Source organism: Spermophilus citellus, assembly GCF_964194105.1.
Source record: "Spermophilus citellus genome assembly, chromosome: 4".
In the NCBI taxonomy this organism is placed as follows: domain Eukaryota; kingdom Metazoa; phylum Chordata; class Mammalia; order Rodentia; family Sciuridae; genus Spermophilus; species Spermophilus citellus.
In genome coordinates this window covers 21,895,745-21,912,194 of record NC_138185.1, presented here as the reverse complement: position 1 = coordinate 21,912,194, position 16,450 = coordinate 21,895,745, and the positions used below count along the sequence as shown (strand labels likewise).

Sequence of the window (16,450 nt, the reverse complement as noted above, 5' to 3'; positions counted from 1 at the left end):
CCATCCTCAGCACCACATAAAAATAAAATAATGATACTGTATCCACCTAAAACTAAAAAACAAATATTTAAAAAAAAAAACCTACCTCATAATATTGCTTTAAGGACTGGAGAAACTATATGTTTAGCAGGTAATCCATAGTAGGTATCCAATAAATTATCTTGTTATAACTGGTTTGCCTATGCAATAGTTATCAGTTCTTCCTTTTGATGCTAACAATATAGAGGTTCTAAGGTACTTAACATAAAATACATACTTGAAAATACTATTTGCCAATGGGTATACAGGATGGGTAGAATACTAAAAGCAAGGAATTTGGTTTCTCAGAACCCTCATTACTACTTTTTCCTTTGAGTCTACTTCATGTCACTACTATGACGTCTATCCCAGAAGTGGGAAGGACAAGCTGCCTAGGCTTACAAGGTTCCCATTTCTATCAGGATCAGTTAACAGATAAAGCAGGTAAATTGAGAACTGCTGGTTCATTTTACTGATTTTCAAACTGGCAATAGAGCTACAGGCAAAAGTAGACTAAGAAGAACTGTATCATAGGAAAATACTAACGAGTCAGGTTGAATTCTGCATTTTCAAACATAAAACCAAGAAAAATGTTCATTCTGTACTGATAAAAATTTGCCTTTTTCTTTTAGGAGAAGAATTTGCTGTTGAGAAGCCTCTCCTCCAAACTTGCCCATGCTCTACCTTCTCTGCACTCAGGTGACAACATGCCATCTGCCAGCTGTGACAAATGAGATTTCCAATATCATTCAAGGAAAGGAGATCTTAATCACAAAGAGACAGCTCAATCCACTAACCTACAGTCATAACAAAGCTACCTGGCAGGCAATTTTTGAACATGATAGCAAATCATTTTAAATAAACTTGATCGAAATGACCAAAAGAACATTAAAGAGTCACGATTAGCTATGGGAAGAGATCCACTTCTACAAGACCACCACCACAGGCAGAGAGGCACTGCAGAGATCCTGTACAGAGCCTCTTTGTGCTTGTACAGTCCTTACCTGACAGTCAAAGTCCTGGAAGTTTCGTGTACCATTCTGTCAACAGAAGGCAGAAAACACAGTCAGTTTCCCCATGTGGTTCCCCAAATGTGCAGCAAATTCAGTTCACAGTGAAAGCAGTGCATGTGCAGTTTCCTGGTTGCCATCAACCTAAAATGGTTTTCACTGAAAGCTCAGAAGCAGGGTGGGTTACTGACTTGCGCTAGTACCAGCTATGTCTTCAGAAGTGAGATTATGCCTTGATTGGATTACTGTGAAGATAAAGGGAAGCAGAATAGTTTCCCAGCAAAGCTTGGAATTTCATGCCTTCCTACTGAAGGAAGCAGTGAGAATTTGTGGGAAGAGAGTAAAAGATGGATCAGCGTATGACAGCACACCGTCAACACACATGGGAAGTTACCTGGGAAGAAAGGCCTTAGATGCCAACCTTGAGAGGGATGAAGGAGAGCAAGAGCCAAGGTACCCAGGTCTAGGAATTAAAGAAAGGATTAGGAAGAGGACAAGGCCATGAATGGATCAGAAATGGAAGACTTAAAAATCTAACAAAGAAGTAAAACAATGTCACTGAAGAAGGGAAAGAAAGAGAATAGGGCTCCTAACACCCTGGCATATCTGTTGCATCCTATGAAACTGGAGATAGGAAAAAAAAAAAAAAAAGGACAAATCACTGAAACATGTAAAAAGCAGAACTTAGACAAAAGATTCAAGGAAAATTCCCCAAATTTCTAAAAAGAGATTATATGATAGTAATATCTGAGTGACAGTAATATCTGATTGAGGAAAAGAAATCAATGGTGATGACTCAGGCATTTCTGCAGCATTTTAGATGCCGGAGTTGCAAGAGTATGACATCAGAGTACCAAAAGGGTAACAAGTAATATATTAGGGAAGAAAAAAACCCTTTTACTTGATTTTTTTCATAAAGTATAATCCCCTCCCTGAGAAGCCTCTCATTATTTAGAAATCGTTTTATCATGACATGTTTCTGTCTCTACAACAGCTTCCAGAGGTATGGAACTGCTAATAAGTACCTTTCCAAGAGCTGGCTCTCCAGAGAATCTCTAGATATGTGATTCTGAGAGAATACTAAGTAGTCCCATCCTCTTCCAGAAGCTCCTCATAGAAGCAGTTCTTCCTGATCCTACACTGCTGGCAGGACAAAACAGAGCACAGTGGGTACAAACAACTAAAGAATCTAACTGTCCTCCCCAGGAGAGGAACTCAAAGAACCAGCTGGGATGATCTAGAGTTGCACTATCCAATAAGGTAGCCACCAGCCACATGTACAATTTAAGTTTAAAATGATCTAGAGAACAAAAACTTCTAAAGGATTAAGGTTTTTCTTAGGGTAGCAGTAAGTCACTGTAGATCACCAATAACAGAAAGACTGTAAATGTCATTAAGAACAGGCAAAGCAGTGGTAGAGATGGCTAGTCTGAAGTATTATTCTTTTATTTTCTTTTTTGCATTACTGGGGATTGAACCCAGGTACTCTACCACTGAGCTAGATCCCGAGCCCCTAAAGCATTATTCTTGACACAAAACCAGACTCAGAGAAAGAAAGTCTGATGTAGTACAGATGGGGCTGGGTAGCACACTCCCAGGAATGATGTTATTGGTGAAAAGAATCATAGTGTTCTACAGCTCCCATTAGTCCCATAAAATGTCTGAGAGCTTCTTCAGAGAAGTCATTGTGTTTAATTTCCAGTTTAGACTACGAGAAACAGAAGGAAGGGCCTGCTCATGGACTATGGTAGATTGTTTCAGTACGATATAAATGACTACTAGGTGAGTTTCTGGTTCCTGATTCAACTCGTATCTTCCTCCAAATAAAGTACAAGGCCACTATAAATCAGGTGCCTGATGTAGATTTCTAAAATAAGCCAATATAAAAAAGTAAACATTTGAATGGCAGTCTTGCAGAAGACTCAGCCAACCTGATCCACAGAAAATGGGAGATAATAAATATATATTGGGGGCTGGGGATATGGCTCAAGCGGTAGCGCGCTCGCCTGGCATGCGTGCGGCCCGGGTTCGATCCTCAGCACCACACACCAACAGAGATGTTGTGTCCGCCGAGAACTAAAAAATAAATATTAAAAAAAAATTCTCTCTCTCTCTCTCTCTCTCTCTCTCTCTCTCTCTCTCTCTCTCCTCTCTCACTCTTTCTTTTTAAAAAAAAAAAAAGAACAAAACAAACAGGGGCTGGGGTTGTGGCTCAGAGTAAAAGCGCTTGCATAGCATATGTGAGGCACCTAGTTCAATACTCAGCACCACATAAAAACTAAATAAAGGTATTGTGTCCACCTACAACTAAAGAAAAAATGTGTGTTTTTTTTTTTTTTAAAGAACAAAACAACTTGCTGGGCCTAACGCTGGTGCCAGGATGACTGCAAGTTTGAAGCCAGCCTCAGCAACTTAGGGACACCCTAAGCAACTCAGCAAGACCCTGTCTCAAAATAAAATATAAAAAGGGCTGAGAATGTGGCTCAGTGGTTAAACGCCCCAAGGTTCAATCCCCAGTACCCTAAAACAAACAAAAAAATTTTACTGCATTCCAGTTTAAGTGAAAAAAAATAGTAGGGTACTAAATGGTCTTTATAATTTGACCTCAACTACATCAGATTGTGCATTAAAAAGACTAGAAGAATCCAGGAGTGCTGGGGCAAGCCTAAAATCCCAGCAACTTGGGAGGCTGAAGCAGGAAGAACTCAAGTTCAAGGCTAGCCTAGGCAACATGAAATCCTGTCTCAAAACAAAACAATAAAGCTGGGCACACAGATATATGCCTGTAATCCCAGCAACTTTGGAGATTGAGGCTGGTGTATCACATGTTTGAGGCCAATTTGGCAATTTAGCAAAACCCTCAGCAATTTTGCAAGACTGTGTCTCAAATAAAAAAATAAAAAGGACTGGAGATGTAGCTCAGTGGTAAAGTGCCCACGGGTTCAATCCCCAGTCCTGGGAACAGGGGGATACTAAAACATTAACAATAGCAACTCTATCTGCAATTGAGAGATTACATTTTTCTACATGACCATGTATTTCCCCTTTTGTAATTAGAAAAACTAGAAAAAATATTAATAGTATGGTTTAAAAACATGTTTGCAATTTAGCATTTTATAACATGAGATTTAAAGATTTACTTAATCTTTTGAGGACTAATTTATAATGATGTCCAAACAGATTATATTGGGGCTTCAATCTTACAGGATTCCCAAAGGTTCCTTTAGGGATTATTCAGATAGATAAAAGAAAATCACTCTAGTCTGAACTGAAATTTTGGTCAGAGAACACAGAGCCACAAATTCTGATGAACTCTTTGGGAAGCAGCTGGCATTGTATGCATGAATTCCTCTTCTTCACAAACATGTGATCACAGTGATGAGGCATTTTAGTGAGGCAGGAGCCTCTTAGATGAGCACAAAGGGAAATGCCAAAAGCAGAAAAAAGCAATTCCTTCCAGAAACACTAGGTATCTTGTTTGTCAACTACCTGGCAAAAAGAAAAAAAAAAATTATGTGGCAATAACCTAATGTACACAGCTAGACTCCCAGATAAAAGATACTAATAACTGGGAAAGAAACTAACTCTTGCTTTTTATTTTGCTTGAAAATAAAAAGAAATAAGAATGGCTGGGGATGTGGCTCAGTGATTAAATGCTCCTGGGTTTAATCCCTGGGACAACACCCTCCCCACCAAAAAAAACAAAACAAAATAACAGAATAATTTGGAGGAAAAACAACAACAAAAATATATCAAGAAAAAAGACTGATTATCACTGAAAATTGCACTTAAGGTAGAGGCCAGTTAAGGGGCACATTTTCTGGTGGAGCCTCAGTGCCAAATGCAGCTCAAGAAAGTAAATTAAGAGCTGGGATGGGGGGCGGGCTCAGTGGTAGAGCGCTCGCCTCTCTCCCTGTGAGACCTTGGGTTTGATCTTCAGCACCACATAAAAATAAATAAACAAAATAAAGATATTGAAAAAAAAGAGCTGGGATCATAACTCAGTGGTACTTTATCTCAGCATCTCAAAAATAAAAATTGCAAAGTAAAAGCAGGTAATTTTCTCAATTACAAGCCTAGAAAGTAAGCAAATAGCAACTAAGACCCAGGTGCACCGCTATAATTCCAGGGACTTGGGAGACCAAGGCAGGAGGATTGCAGATTCAAGGCCAGCCTCAGCAACTGAGTAGGGCCCTAGGTAACTTATTGAGACTTTGTCTCAAAATAAAAAGGGCTGGGGTGTGGCTCCGTGGCAGTGCACTCATATAATAAGCACAGAACCCTGTTACCCAGCATCCCACACACACGCACAGCATACTGGGCTAATATTATACGTCACTAACCCCTGCATTAAAATTTCCTTGAGCACCTTGCTAGATCATGGCTAAGGCTTAGGCTCTTACTACAGTCTCCTTCTGCCTCTTGAAGTGGGTTTTGAGAATCATATGGTCTTGTCACAGAGGCATTACTACTTGCTGAGGAAGTAACTTTTGCTCCAGTCCCATCTAGGTCATTTCAGACAACAGACATGACAGTTACCCCTTAGCGCATTAAGGGATTCCCGCTCTATAATCCATACCAAATATAGCACCTCAGGAATATTCTATGATGAAAATGTTGATAAATCTGTTTTTCATTGCAGATACTACTTTTTATTTTTTGGTGGCGCTGGGGATTGAGCCCAGGGCCTCATGCATGCTAGGCAAATACATACTTTGCTACTAAGCTATATGTTTAGCCTCCACTCCTCCTCCTCCTTCTCTTTTTAAAAAAAGTGACCGTGGTACAAATCTTTCTTCTGTCTCTACTGCCCAGGAGGTTACAAAAATATTGATCTCAGGGTCCCCCTTCTTTTGATTCTAATATCCTCCTCCTGCAGTAGGATTTACCTTACTTTCTACTGTAATAACCAAAATAGAGTAAATGAGTTATTTCCATTCTTTCTAGTAGGTATTTATTCCCCTTCCTGATACTTTCTTCACTTCTTCAGAAGACAACTAGGACTTCCTATTTGTTTTGTCATGCCTGACATTTGGCTTTCACCAGGCTCCATAGTATCTACACTAACAGGAGACAGGAGGAGGCAGGGAAAATGAAGCATGGTCAGCTCTCTTGCTTGTTACAGATCTGCTGGGTGAGGCCTGAACAGCCTGCAACTAAAGGAAGTATGAAAGATGTAGGTTCTAGTTCCGGCTTCAAAACCTTAACAGACACTAGCTTTGGACAAATCAAATAACCTCTAGGAGCCTCATTTGTAAAATGGAATTAAAAATGCTTCAATACTTACTTCCTAAGAGGTTAGGGCATTAATAGATGTAGAAAAATACTCTGAAAATAGTTAAATGCTATTTTTAAAAATTCATTTCACACATCTGAGCCATTTCTGCATACCAAACAATGTAAGTACTGGTAGTTGCTTCTTTTTATCACTGAAACCAAAACAAGCATGGCAAAAATCACCCACTTCTTGACAATTCTGAGCTATAGACAAAATTACAGGCATACTAACATAAAATGGGAAAAATACCAACAGATGACAAGAGACAAGTTAACATAATCCTCACTTAAAGCTATTTTGAGAATGCTTCCTTAGTCATCTCAGGACAAATTTCTCCATAATAGGTTGGGTCTAGATTTCCTTCAGCTCCCTGAGCCTGGAAGAATATAGCAATGTCTTTGGCTAAGAGTATTTATAAGGACAATGGACAGAAAGAAATAATACACATTTCTAGGCTTCTCCTTAAAGAGGGCAAAGCACAAAAGTGATGCCCAAATATGTCCAGGATCAGCATAGTGGGAAGGGCTCAGGTTTCAGAAGAGAAAAGATGGTTTCAGTCCCAGCTCCCCACTTCCTGGCCAGGCAAGGCAGCCTTTCAGTTAGATTTTTCATCTGCTAAGTGAATAATACTGTCTACTTCAAAGGGATACTCTAAGAATTAAGAGAGAGAATGTATATAAAGCACCTAACACATGAAAAGTGCTTAATTAATAAATGAATAATGGCAGGTTAGGCAAAAAACACAAAAAAACACCACCAGAAAAGAAACAAAACAACAACAACAACAAAAAACCGTTAAGGTATCTACCCCTATTCAATCTGGAGATTTTTCTCCTACACCAGTGGTTCTCAAGCAGATTTTTTACTCCTTACAGGACATTTTTGACAATAACTGCAGACATTTTTGGTTGTCACCATTAGGAGTGTGATTGGCATCTAGTGGGGAGGTCAAAGGTACTGCTAAACATCCTCTACTGAAAAGCACAGTTCATGGCTTTTGGTAGAAAGTAAGGAAAATCCAGGCTGGGCATGGTGGTACATGCCTGTAATCAGAGACTCAGGAGGCTGAAGCAGGAGAATTATGCATTTGAGGTCAGCCTCAGCAATTTAGCAAGACCTTCAGCAGCTGAGTAAGACTGTGGCTCAAAATTAAAAACAAAAAGGGACTGGGGGGCTGGGGATACTGCTCGGTTGGTAGAGTGCTTGCCTCATATACACAAGGTCCTGGGTTCAATCCCGAGGAAAACACACACACACACACACACACACACACACACACACGGACTAAAGATGTAGTTCAGGGGCTGGGGATGTGGCTCAAGCGGTAGCGCGCTTGCCTTGCATGCATGCGGCCCGGGGTTCGATCCTCAGCACCACATACCAACAAAGATGTTGTGTCTGCCGAGAACTAAAAAATAAAAATATTAAAAATTCTCTCTCTCTCTCTTAAAAAAAAAAAAAGATGTAGTTCAGCGGTAAAACACCTCTAGGTTCAATCCCCAACCCCCACCCCCAACCAAAAAAACAAGTAAGGTAAACCTTACTGTAATTTCAGGTTTCCTTTCCTACTAATGACTGAATATTTAATCAGTGGGGAAGGAGGAGGATGTTAGAATGGGAAGACAGAACCTTGTTACTCTATTACTTATCATCTGATCCAAAACAACAGAGTCAAGACTGAGAAATCCTGTTACATAGTCAAATGGACAAGAGGCATTTTCCTCATACTTTTTATGACATATGCAAAAACACCCACTTGCTGGGCAAAGACAGCAGCATTCATGAGGCAGGCTCGAGGCTAATGGGGGTGGGATTCTTTGTTTGGGCCTTCCAAAGGGGCCTCCTGTCTATCTACCTGCTTAGCAGGAGCAGGGGAGTTCTCATGAATAGTATTGGGACAGGAGAGAGGGGGCAAGATGGAATGTGGGAAGTGGGTAGAAACAATACAGGGATATAGAAAGGAGCTAAAAGATGTTAGAAATGAAACATTGCTTGGTTTCTATCTACTTTGGGCTGCCATAACAACATTCCATAAACTGGAAGGCTTAACATATCATAAACTGATTTTCTTGAAAATTCAAGAGTAAGGTTCAATCAAGGTTCTGTTTTCAATGAGGGCTTTTCCTGGTTTACAAACAGCTGCCTTCTCACAGTATCCTCATATAGCAGGGGTTTAAAGGCCACCAAAACTATCAGATTAGGACTTTATTTAATGTTAATCACTCCTAAAAGGCACTATCTCCAATTTCATGGAGAAGGGGCTGGGGCTTCAACACATAAATTTTTGGGGAACACAATTCAGTCTACAGAATCAAGCAAACATCAGAGGAGGATCAGACATTGATTCAGTGCTTTTCTATAGGTACATCCACTGACCTTTTCCTTTTCCAGTTATGTTCTCTATAAGATATTCAAGCAATTTCTGCAATTCTTTCATTTAGGTGCCTCCTTCAGTGTCCTGTAGATTTCCAGGATCAGGGCTGTCCCCTTGTTTTGTGTCCTAGTCCTCAAGTATCTGAGATCCATCAGGTCATGGGGTTTTCAATATTGGCTAATCAGAGTAACTTTAGAACCAGTTCTTAATCTCAAGAGATTTTTGTTTGTTTGTTTTATATTTGGTACTGGGTATTGAACCCAGGGGCATTCTACCACTCAGCCACATCCACAACCCCTTTTATTTTTTGTTTTGAGACAGGGTCTCACTAAGTTGACCAGGATGACCTCAAACTTGTGATCCTCCTGAGTAGGAATACAGGCATGCACTATACCTGGTTATCTCTTGAGAGCTTTTTTAAAAAGCTCAACCAACAGGGCATGGTAATGCACATCTGTAGTCCTACCTACTTGGGAGGCTGAGGCAGAAGGATCACACGCTCGAGGTCAGCTTTAGCAACTCAGTAAGACGCTATCACAAAATAAAAAGAAGTAAAAAGGGCTGGGAATGTGGTTCAGTGCTAGAGAGCCCCTGGATTCAATCCCCAGAGCTTGGGTCAGGGGGAGTAAAAAAGCTCAACCACACCCCACACCCAATCACACCAATCAATCAGGTATCAGTAAGAAGTGAGGACTCAGGAGTCAGTAATTTTTACATCTCCCCAGATAATTCTAATAAGAAGCCAAAGTTGAGAATCACTGACCTTAGAGGAGGTGTGTGTAATCCCCTGCTATTCCCTATTCTGATTTAGTTGATATGGACTGGGACCCAAGAACCCAGGAATCTGTATTTTTAAACAAATCCTCAGCTGATTCTGATGACTAATCAGGCTTAGGATAGGTTACTACCTTCCTGAATCTAAACTGCTTATTCTCATCTGTTTTATAAATATTCAGGTCTGTGGCTATGGCTACACAGAAGCTTTACAGATACAGATTTTATTTCTTTCCTCCAGGGATATTAGAAAGGAGCTAAAAGATGTTAGAAATGAAACATTGCTTGGATTCTATCTACTTTGGGCTGCCATACAAAATCCCATAAACTGGAAGGCTAAACACATCATAAATTTATTTTCTTGAAAATTCAAGAGTAAGGTTCAATCAAGGTTCTGTTTTCAATGAGGGCTTTTCCTGGTTTACAAACAGCTGCCTTCTCACAGTATCCTCATATAGCAGGGGTATATAATTCATATAATTCAGGCACATTGCTTTGGGGACAGCCCTTCACATACACAAAAATATGGTACTTCAAAGAGAGTTTTCTGGAAACAGGAGGTAGGAGAAGCCAAGGGGGGTTAAAAAAATATGCACCTTGCCAAAGGAGAGAGCAAGAAGTTTGGTAAAAGATAAAGGAAAAGGTGGAAGCAGGCACAGAAGAGGTCACAAGGATGAAAGTGGGGCTAGCAGGATTCAATAAAAAATTAGTAAACACATAATAAGTCAGGAGCCCTGGGAGTTTTGAAAGGCTCTGGTCTCAGCAGAAGAAGATAATAAGCAACAGCATCTTCTGGTGGCCCCACACACTTACCCATCTTATTCTCCATCAATTTTTTTCCTCAAAAGGATGAAAAGAAAACATTCACACCATGCTATAAGAGTATCTTAACAGGAGACAATGACAATAAGCCAAAAGAATAGGGTGGAAAAGAAAGAATTTCCAATACACTTTCGTGAACAAGAGGGACCAGCCTGTCTGAACTTTTTGGTACCTCATATCACAGCATTCCACTTGTTGGGTCAAATGGCTGTCAACTCTGCTGGTCATGATGAAGTTCTCTAACACTAACGTAAAAATGAGGTACATTATTAACATCTATGCATCCTTGATAAAAACTGTGATTTTGACAGAAAGGTCATATCACAGACTTGACAAACTTCAGGAAGAGGACTGCAGCCTGTGTATATCACCAGCCATGCATGTATAATGTTACTTATAGAAATTGAAAGTCACGGCACTTGGACTCTTAAGTCAAACACCACCCGCATGTTTCCTACTTCACTGTATTATTTTTCTCTTGACATCTCTATTTGTAAAATAGGAAAATCTCAAAGATAACTTGATTGAATATGACCCATGGACACAAAAATAAGGAAGAAAAGGGAAAGACATTAAAGAGCAGGTTAAGAAATATACTTTAAGAAGCATTCCCTCCAATAAAAGTCAAGTTTAATGTTTAAGTTAGTTACTACTCAGATGATACAGAAAATGAACCAACAGGAGAATAAAAGTCTTATATGTGTTTTAATGAGAACAGAGTTATCTTTACCTTATCATTTAGAAGTGGCTTGATCTCTGTGAGTTGAACATCCTGAAGTTCATCCATGAGGACAGATGAGAGAGAGGCGTCTCAAGAATAAGTCAGTAACCCTGAAACAAGGGAGAAACAAAAAAGGTTTAAGCCAGGAGCTAGAAACACAATGGCCATCCTATAGCATTCATTCAAATATTAGAGCTTACTCTGCATATATCACACATTGCTCAAGGTGCTAAAGACACAGGGAAGGCAGATAAGACTGTGCAATCTCCTGACTCTTGCTTCCTAGTAGTCACACCCTTGTATAATCCCTTCCATTGAGTGTGGGTGGAATCTATGTCTTGCTTTTTAACCAACCAAATATGGGAAAGTGATGGGAATGCACATGAGTACCTGTACATGGCTACATAATTTTTTAAAAATATTTATGTTTTAGTTGTAGTTGGACACAACACCTTCATTCTATCTACTTCTATGTGGTGCTGAAGATCAAACCCAGGCCCTCCCATGCACTAGCGAGTGCTCTACCGCTGAGCCACAACCCCAGCCCGCTACATAATATTTTAACATGTGTTATGCTGAGAGACACTTGTCCTGCTAGCTTTGAAGAAGTAAGCTGACGTGTTCTGAGAACTACATGGCAAGGAACTGAGGATAGCCTCCTGCTGAAAGAGAGCAAGAAACCAAGACCCTCAGTCTAACAATCTGTAAGTCTAACTAGATACTACAAACAACTCTAAGAACCTGGAAATATATCCTTCCTCAGTTGTGCCTCAGATGAGAGACCAGCACTGATTGACACCTTGAATGGCAGCCTTGCAGAAGACTCAGCCAACCTGATCCACAGAAAATGGGAGATAATAAATATATATTGGGCTGGGGATGTGGCTCAAGCGGTAGTGCGCTCACTTGGCATGCGTGCAGCCCGGGTTTGATCCTAAGCACCACATACAAACAAAGATGTTGTATCCGCCGAAAACTAAAAAATAAATATTAAAAAATTCTCTCTTTCTCTCTCTCTCTTTAAAAAAAAATATATATATTATTTAGGCTGCTAAGTTGGTGGTTTTATTTTTATGAAGCAACGGATAATTAATATAGCTTTGCCCTCAGGAAGTGTATATTTTAGTTTTTAAAGAGGGGTAAGTAAGGGAACAACATACTCAGAATTATGCTTCTGGAAACAATATGGAGGACGGATTAAGGGGGGGCCAAAATTTGAAGGTTAATGTTGTAGGATAAGACTGTGAATTAGGAATGGCAATGGGAATGAAGAGGGAAATTAACCAAGGCTGAGCACAATGACCCTTCGGGGAATAACAGCAGTGGATGAAGATTCGGCCTCCCAGATGGCTTCCTATGAGCCCATGATCTTTGACTCCTGATATTTACACTCATGTATAATCTCCCACCCAAATAAATTAGAGATGGCCTGTATAACTAATAGAATATGGTAGAAGCAACAACTGTGACTTTCAAAGCTATATTATGAAGGCATTATAATGTCTTGAGCCACTGTCTCACTGTGACATCCAGCACATTGTGTCTGGAGGTCCCTGTGGAGAAGACCTAACATGTCGGTACCAATCTGCCACCCAGGTGAGTGATCCATTTTGCAAATGGATCCTCCAGTCCCAGTTAAAGAGTTCAGAAGACTATAGCCCCAGAGACATCTGACTGTAACATATGAGTGACTCTAAGCCAAAACTGCCCTACCAAACCTGTTTCCAAATTCCTGATCATGAGAGATAATAAATAATTTTGTTTTAAAGTGATTTATTATGAATGAATAGATAACCGACATAGAGAGGGAACAGATTAAGGAGTTCAGAAAGAGGAGGGAAGTTAAAGGAAGACATGCAGAATAATCAGCCAGAAATCTTTCCTCCATCTCACTGCAGAGGAAGCTCTGGGGATAGGCTGCAGACACTGGATACTATAGACAGTAATTCCCACACAGACTTCAAAGCTCAATGCTTCATGTGTTTTGCCTTGGCCCTAAGCCATCAAAAAGGAAAAATGCTAATTCAACATTTATTGAGAACCTACTGCGCAGAGCACTATGGAAGATATGAAGAAAGTTCCTGCCTTATTTAGGAGCTTAACAAAGAGTAGAGATAATAGCTATCCATAAAAATGATAAAAAGAAAAGACTTAAGAGTTCAAAGGAGAGGGAAAGGGAGAGAAAAGGGAAATTGCATGGAAATGGAGGGAGACCCTCATTGTTATACAAAATTACATATAAGAGGTTGTGAGGGGAATGGGAAAATAAACAAGGAGAGAAATGAATTACAGTAGATGGGGTAGAGAGAGAAGATGGGAGGGGAGGGGAGGGGGGATAGTAGAGGATGGTAAAGGTAGCAGTATACAACAGTTACTAATAGGGCATTATGTAAAAATGTGGATGTGTAACCGACGTGATTCTGCAATCTGTATTTGGGGTAAAAATGGGAGTTCATAACCCATTTGAATCTAATGTATGAAATATGATATGTCAAGAACTTTGTAATGTTTTGAACAACCAATAAAAAAAATAAATTAAAGGGGCTGGGGATGTGGCTCAAGCGGTAGCGCGCTCGCCTGGCATGCGTGCGGCCCGGGTTCGATCCTCAGCACCACATACCAATAAAGATGTTGTGTCCGCCGAGAACTAAAAAATAAATATTAAAAATTCTCTCTCTCTCTCTCTCTCTCTCTCTCTCTCTCCTCTCTCACTCTCTCTTAAAAAAAATAAATTAATTAAAAAAAGAAAAAAAAAGAGTTCAAAGGATAACTAATTACTTCTAAATGGTGTGAATCAAAAGAGCCTTCAAAAGATATTAGTCTACTATAGATGTTCAACTTATGATGGGGTTATATTCTGATAAACCCACTGTAAACTGAAAATAGTATAAGTCAAAAATGCATTTCAGATAGGCATGGTGGTGCATGCCTGTAATCCTCATTTCTCAGGAGGCTGAGACAGGAGAATGCCAAGTTCAAAGCCAGCCTCAGCAAAAGTGAGATGCTAAGCAACTCAGTGAGACCCTGTCTCTAAAAAGACAAATTAGGGCTGGGGATATAGCTCAGTGGTCCAGTGTCCCCGAGTTCAATCCCTGGTACCCCACCCCGCAAGATGCATTTCATACTCCTAGCCTACTAAACACCACATGGTAGCAACGTGGTTCAACACGGAGTGTCATCTGTTGACCCTTATGATCACATGGCTGACTAGGAGCTATGGCTTGCTGTCTCTGCCCAGCATGACAAGAGAGTATCACCAGAAAAAGATAAAAATTCAAAACCCACAGGGTATGGCTCAGTGGCAGAGCACCTGCCTAGTATGTGTGAGGCCCTCCCTGGGTTGAATCCCAGGACTGAAATTTAAAATTTGGCCTAACTGGAATCTATTCATTTTGTGATTATTAATCACAATAAACTGTGTGCTGCTTTACATTTGGATTTCACTACTAATCAATTATTTAAAGTGGCAATTTTAAAGTTTTTTTCCTCTATTTTAAAAGCAATATGCTCTCGTTAGAAAATGTAGAAATCATAGAATAATGAAAAGATGTTTTATTCACAATTCTTCCATCTAAAGACAATCATTTAGTCTATTTCCATTTGTTCTTTTTTTTACATATAACATGGTGATCTCCTGAAAATTTTTTTCCAAGCCACCTTGCTTTATTCTTTAAAATTTACTCCTGGGAAAACAGGCACTAGAGATGTTTGTTATTCAAATGTAACTCCATAGTGGGTGGGTCTATGAAGGAGCCTCAGGGCCAGAGGAAAGCCTAAGGTGCCTTCAGGTCCAGAATGAATGGCATTCACTTAGTGTTCCCAGCTTTTTAAGATGAAGAATAATGTAATGTTTGTGCCAACAAACACTTAAACACACAAATTAAATGAGAAGGCTGTCTCTATCAGCTGGGCTCAATGCAGACTAATGCAAGAATTCTGGGTAGGACAGAAAGCTGCTCCAGGGTGACTTAGGAATTGGCAACAGGACAGTAGACATTCACCTTACACATTCTAGGGGACCTAATGCATTTTTCTGGAGAAACAAATTTTCCTCGGCTTTCATTGCCTTAAGTCTTTGCCAATGAGCAGTTTTATAACATCTATAAGAAAACTAGATCACATGGTGGAAAACTCCATCTCCAGATCTCTTAGCTGCACAGACTGGCTCCCTCCTGGGGATCTGCGGCCTGCAGTTCTAGCATCTGCATGATAGAATCACTGTCAGGTTCTACCCTGGCATAATGGCTGCTATTATTTTCAAAAGACTAGTAGGGATTTTTTAAACTATAGTAGACAATAAAATGTTGACCTTCTTTCCTAGTCTCATGAAGAAGAGAGAGAATAGACAAGTAAAAATCCAGCATGCCTAAACTGAAGGAAAGGGGGAAAGGAGGCCACCAACTCTGCCAGGAATTTTCTAGGCATCTCATGTTTAATCCTCATAACAATTCTCTCAGAAAGATATCTTCATTTCTTACTTTATAAATGAGAAATTTAGACTTAGAGAAGTTTTCCAAAAATCCTACATGTAAGGAACAGGGCAAGAATTCAAACATCTTTGCTTTCCTCAGTGTACCATAATGTCCCACATGGAAACCTGGATAAGTTCCTTCCGGTCCACCCACACTGTGGCCCCCCCTTGAAGTAAAGGCAACAGATGCCTAAAGCAATCCTATACATACCAACAATGACTCAGGCCTTGGAAACAGAGGTCTGAGTCATCACACCAGGATAGGAACCCTCACCATCTCATCAGTTAGCTAAGGGCAAGGAGAACATGGAATGAATGAGAAGAGAAAGAGAAAGGAAATTCCAGCTATGACTTGGTAACCAGTTTCAGAAGCAAGGGCTGATTTTCACTTGTTAGAACTCAAATGTACAGACAACCTCTTGGGGTTCTTACCAGTTTTGAGTGATGAAAGTCTAATATGTGACTTCATTGCAGAGGAGGAGTGGAGATCATCTGAGATGAGGAGATGAAGAACTGAAAGGCTTAATTATTAGCAATCATCTTTAATAGAGATAGTAAGAATGGGGTAGAGAAAATTTCTATTAATTTTTATCCTGCTTTCTTCCAAAAAGAATTTCAGTAAACCACACAGGATTTTAAAAGACTCAACCTTTTAAAAGACAGAAAATATACTGGAAAGACAGAATAGTTAGTACAAACCTAGCTGAAGCTGGGTGTGGTGGCATATGCCTGTAATCCCACTGATTTGGGAGGCTGAGGCAGGAGGATTGCAAATTTGAGGCCAGTCTCAGCAACTTATTGAGATCGTATCTCAAGATAAAAACGGCTAGGGATGTAGCTCAGTGGTAAAGTACCCCTGGGTTCAACCCTCAGTACCAAAAAACAACAAAAGGGGGAAAAAAAGGAACCTAGCTATAGGGAACAGGCTACTAGAATTAAAATGTATAAGGAAAAGAAGGGGATGGAAGTGTAGTTCAGTGGT

The 16,450-nt window shown here is 40.0% G+C and overlaps 2 protein-coding genes across 7 annotated transcripts in view; both read right to left on the bottom strand.

Moving 5' to 3' along the window:
- Positions 1-16,450, bottom strand: part of MTCL2 (microtubule crosslinking factor 2) — a 351,820-nt gene that overhangs the window by 229,277 nt on the left and 106,093 nt on the right. The gene's annotated exons all lie outside the window — the stretch shown is intronic.
- The window catches only part of NDRG3 (NDRG family member 3), a 62,489-nt gene that overhangs the window by 32,448 nt on the left and 13,591 nt on the right, over positions 1-16,450 (bottom strand). For 3 of the 6 annotated variants that reach the window (XM_081292512.1, XM_081292515.1, XM_081292513.1), the window contains exons 2-3: positions 11,007-11,107; positions 1,023-1,058 (exon numbers count right to left, since the gene is read on the bottom strand). In XM_081292512.1, coding sequence (XP_081148638.1) covers positions 1,023-1,058; positions 11,007-11,063 — 93 coding nt within the window. In that variant the 5' untranslated portion in view covers positions 11,064-11,107. The remainder of the gene's footprint in view (positions 1-1,022; positions 1,059-11,006; positions 11,108-16,450) is intronic. The other 3 variants (XM_081292514.1, XM_081292517.1, XM_081292516.1) reach the window with 1 other exon arrangement.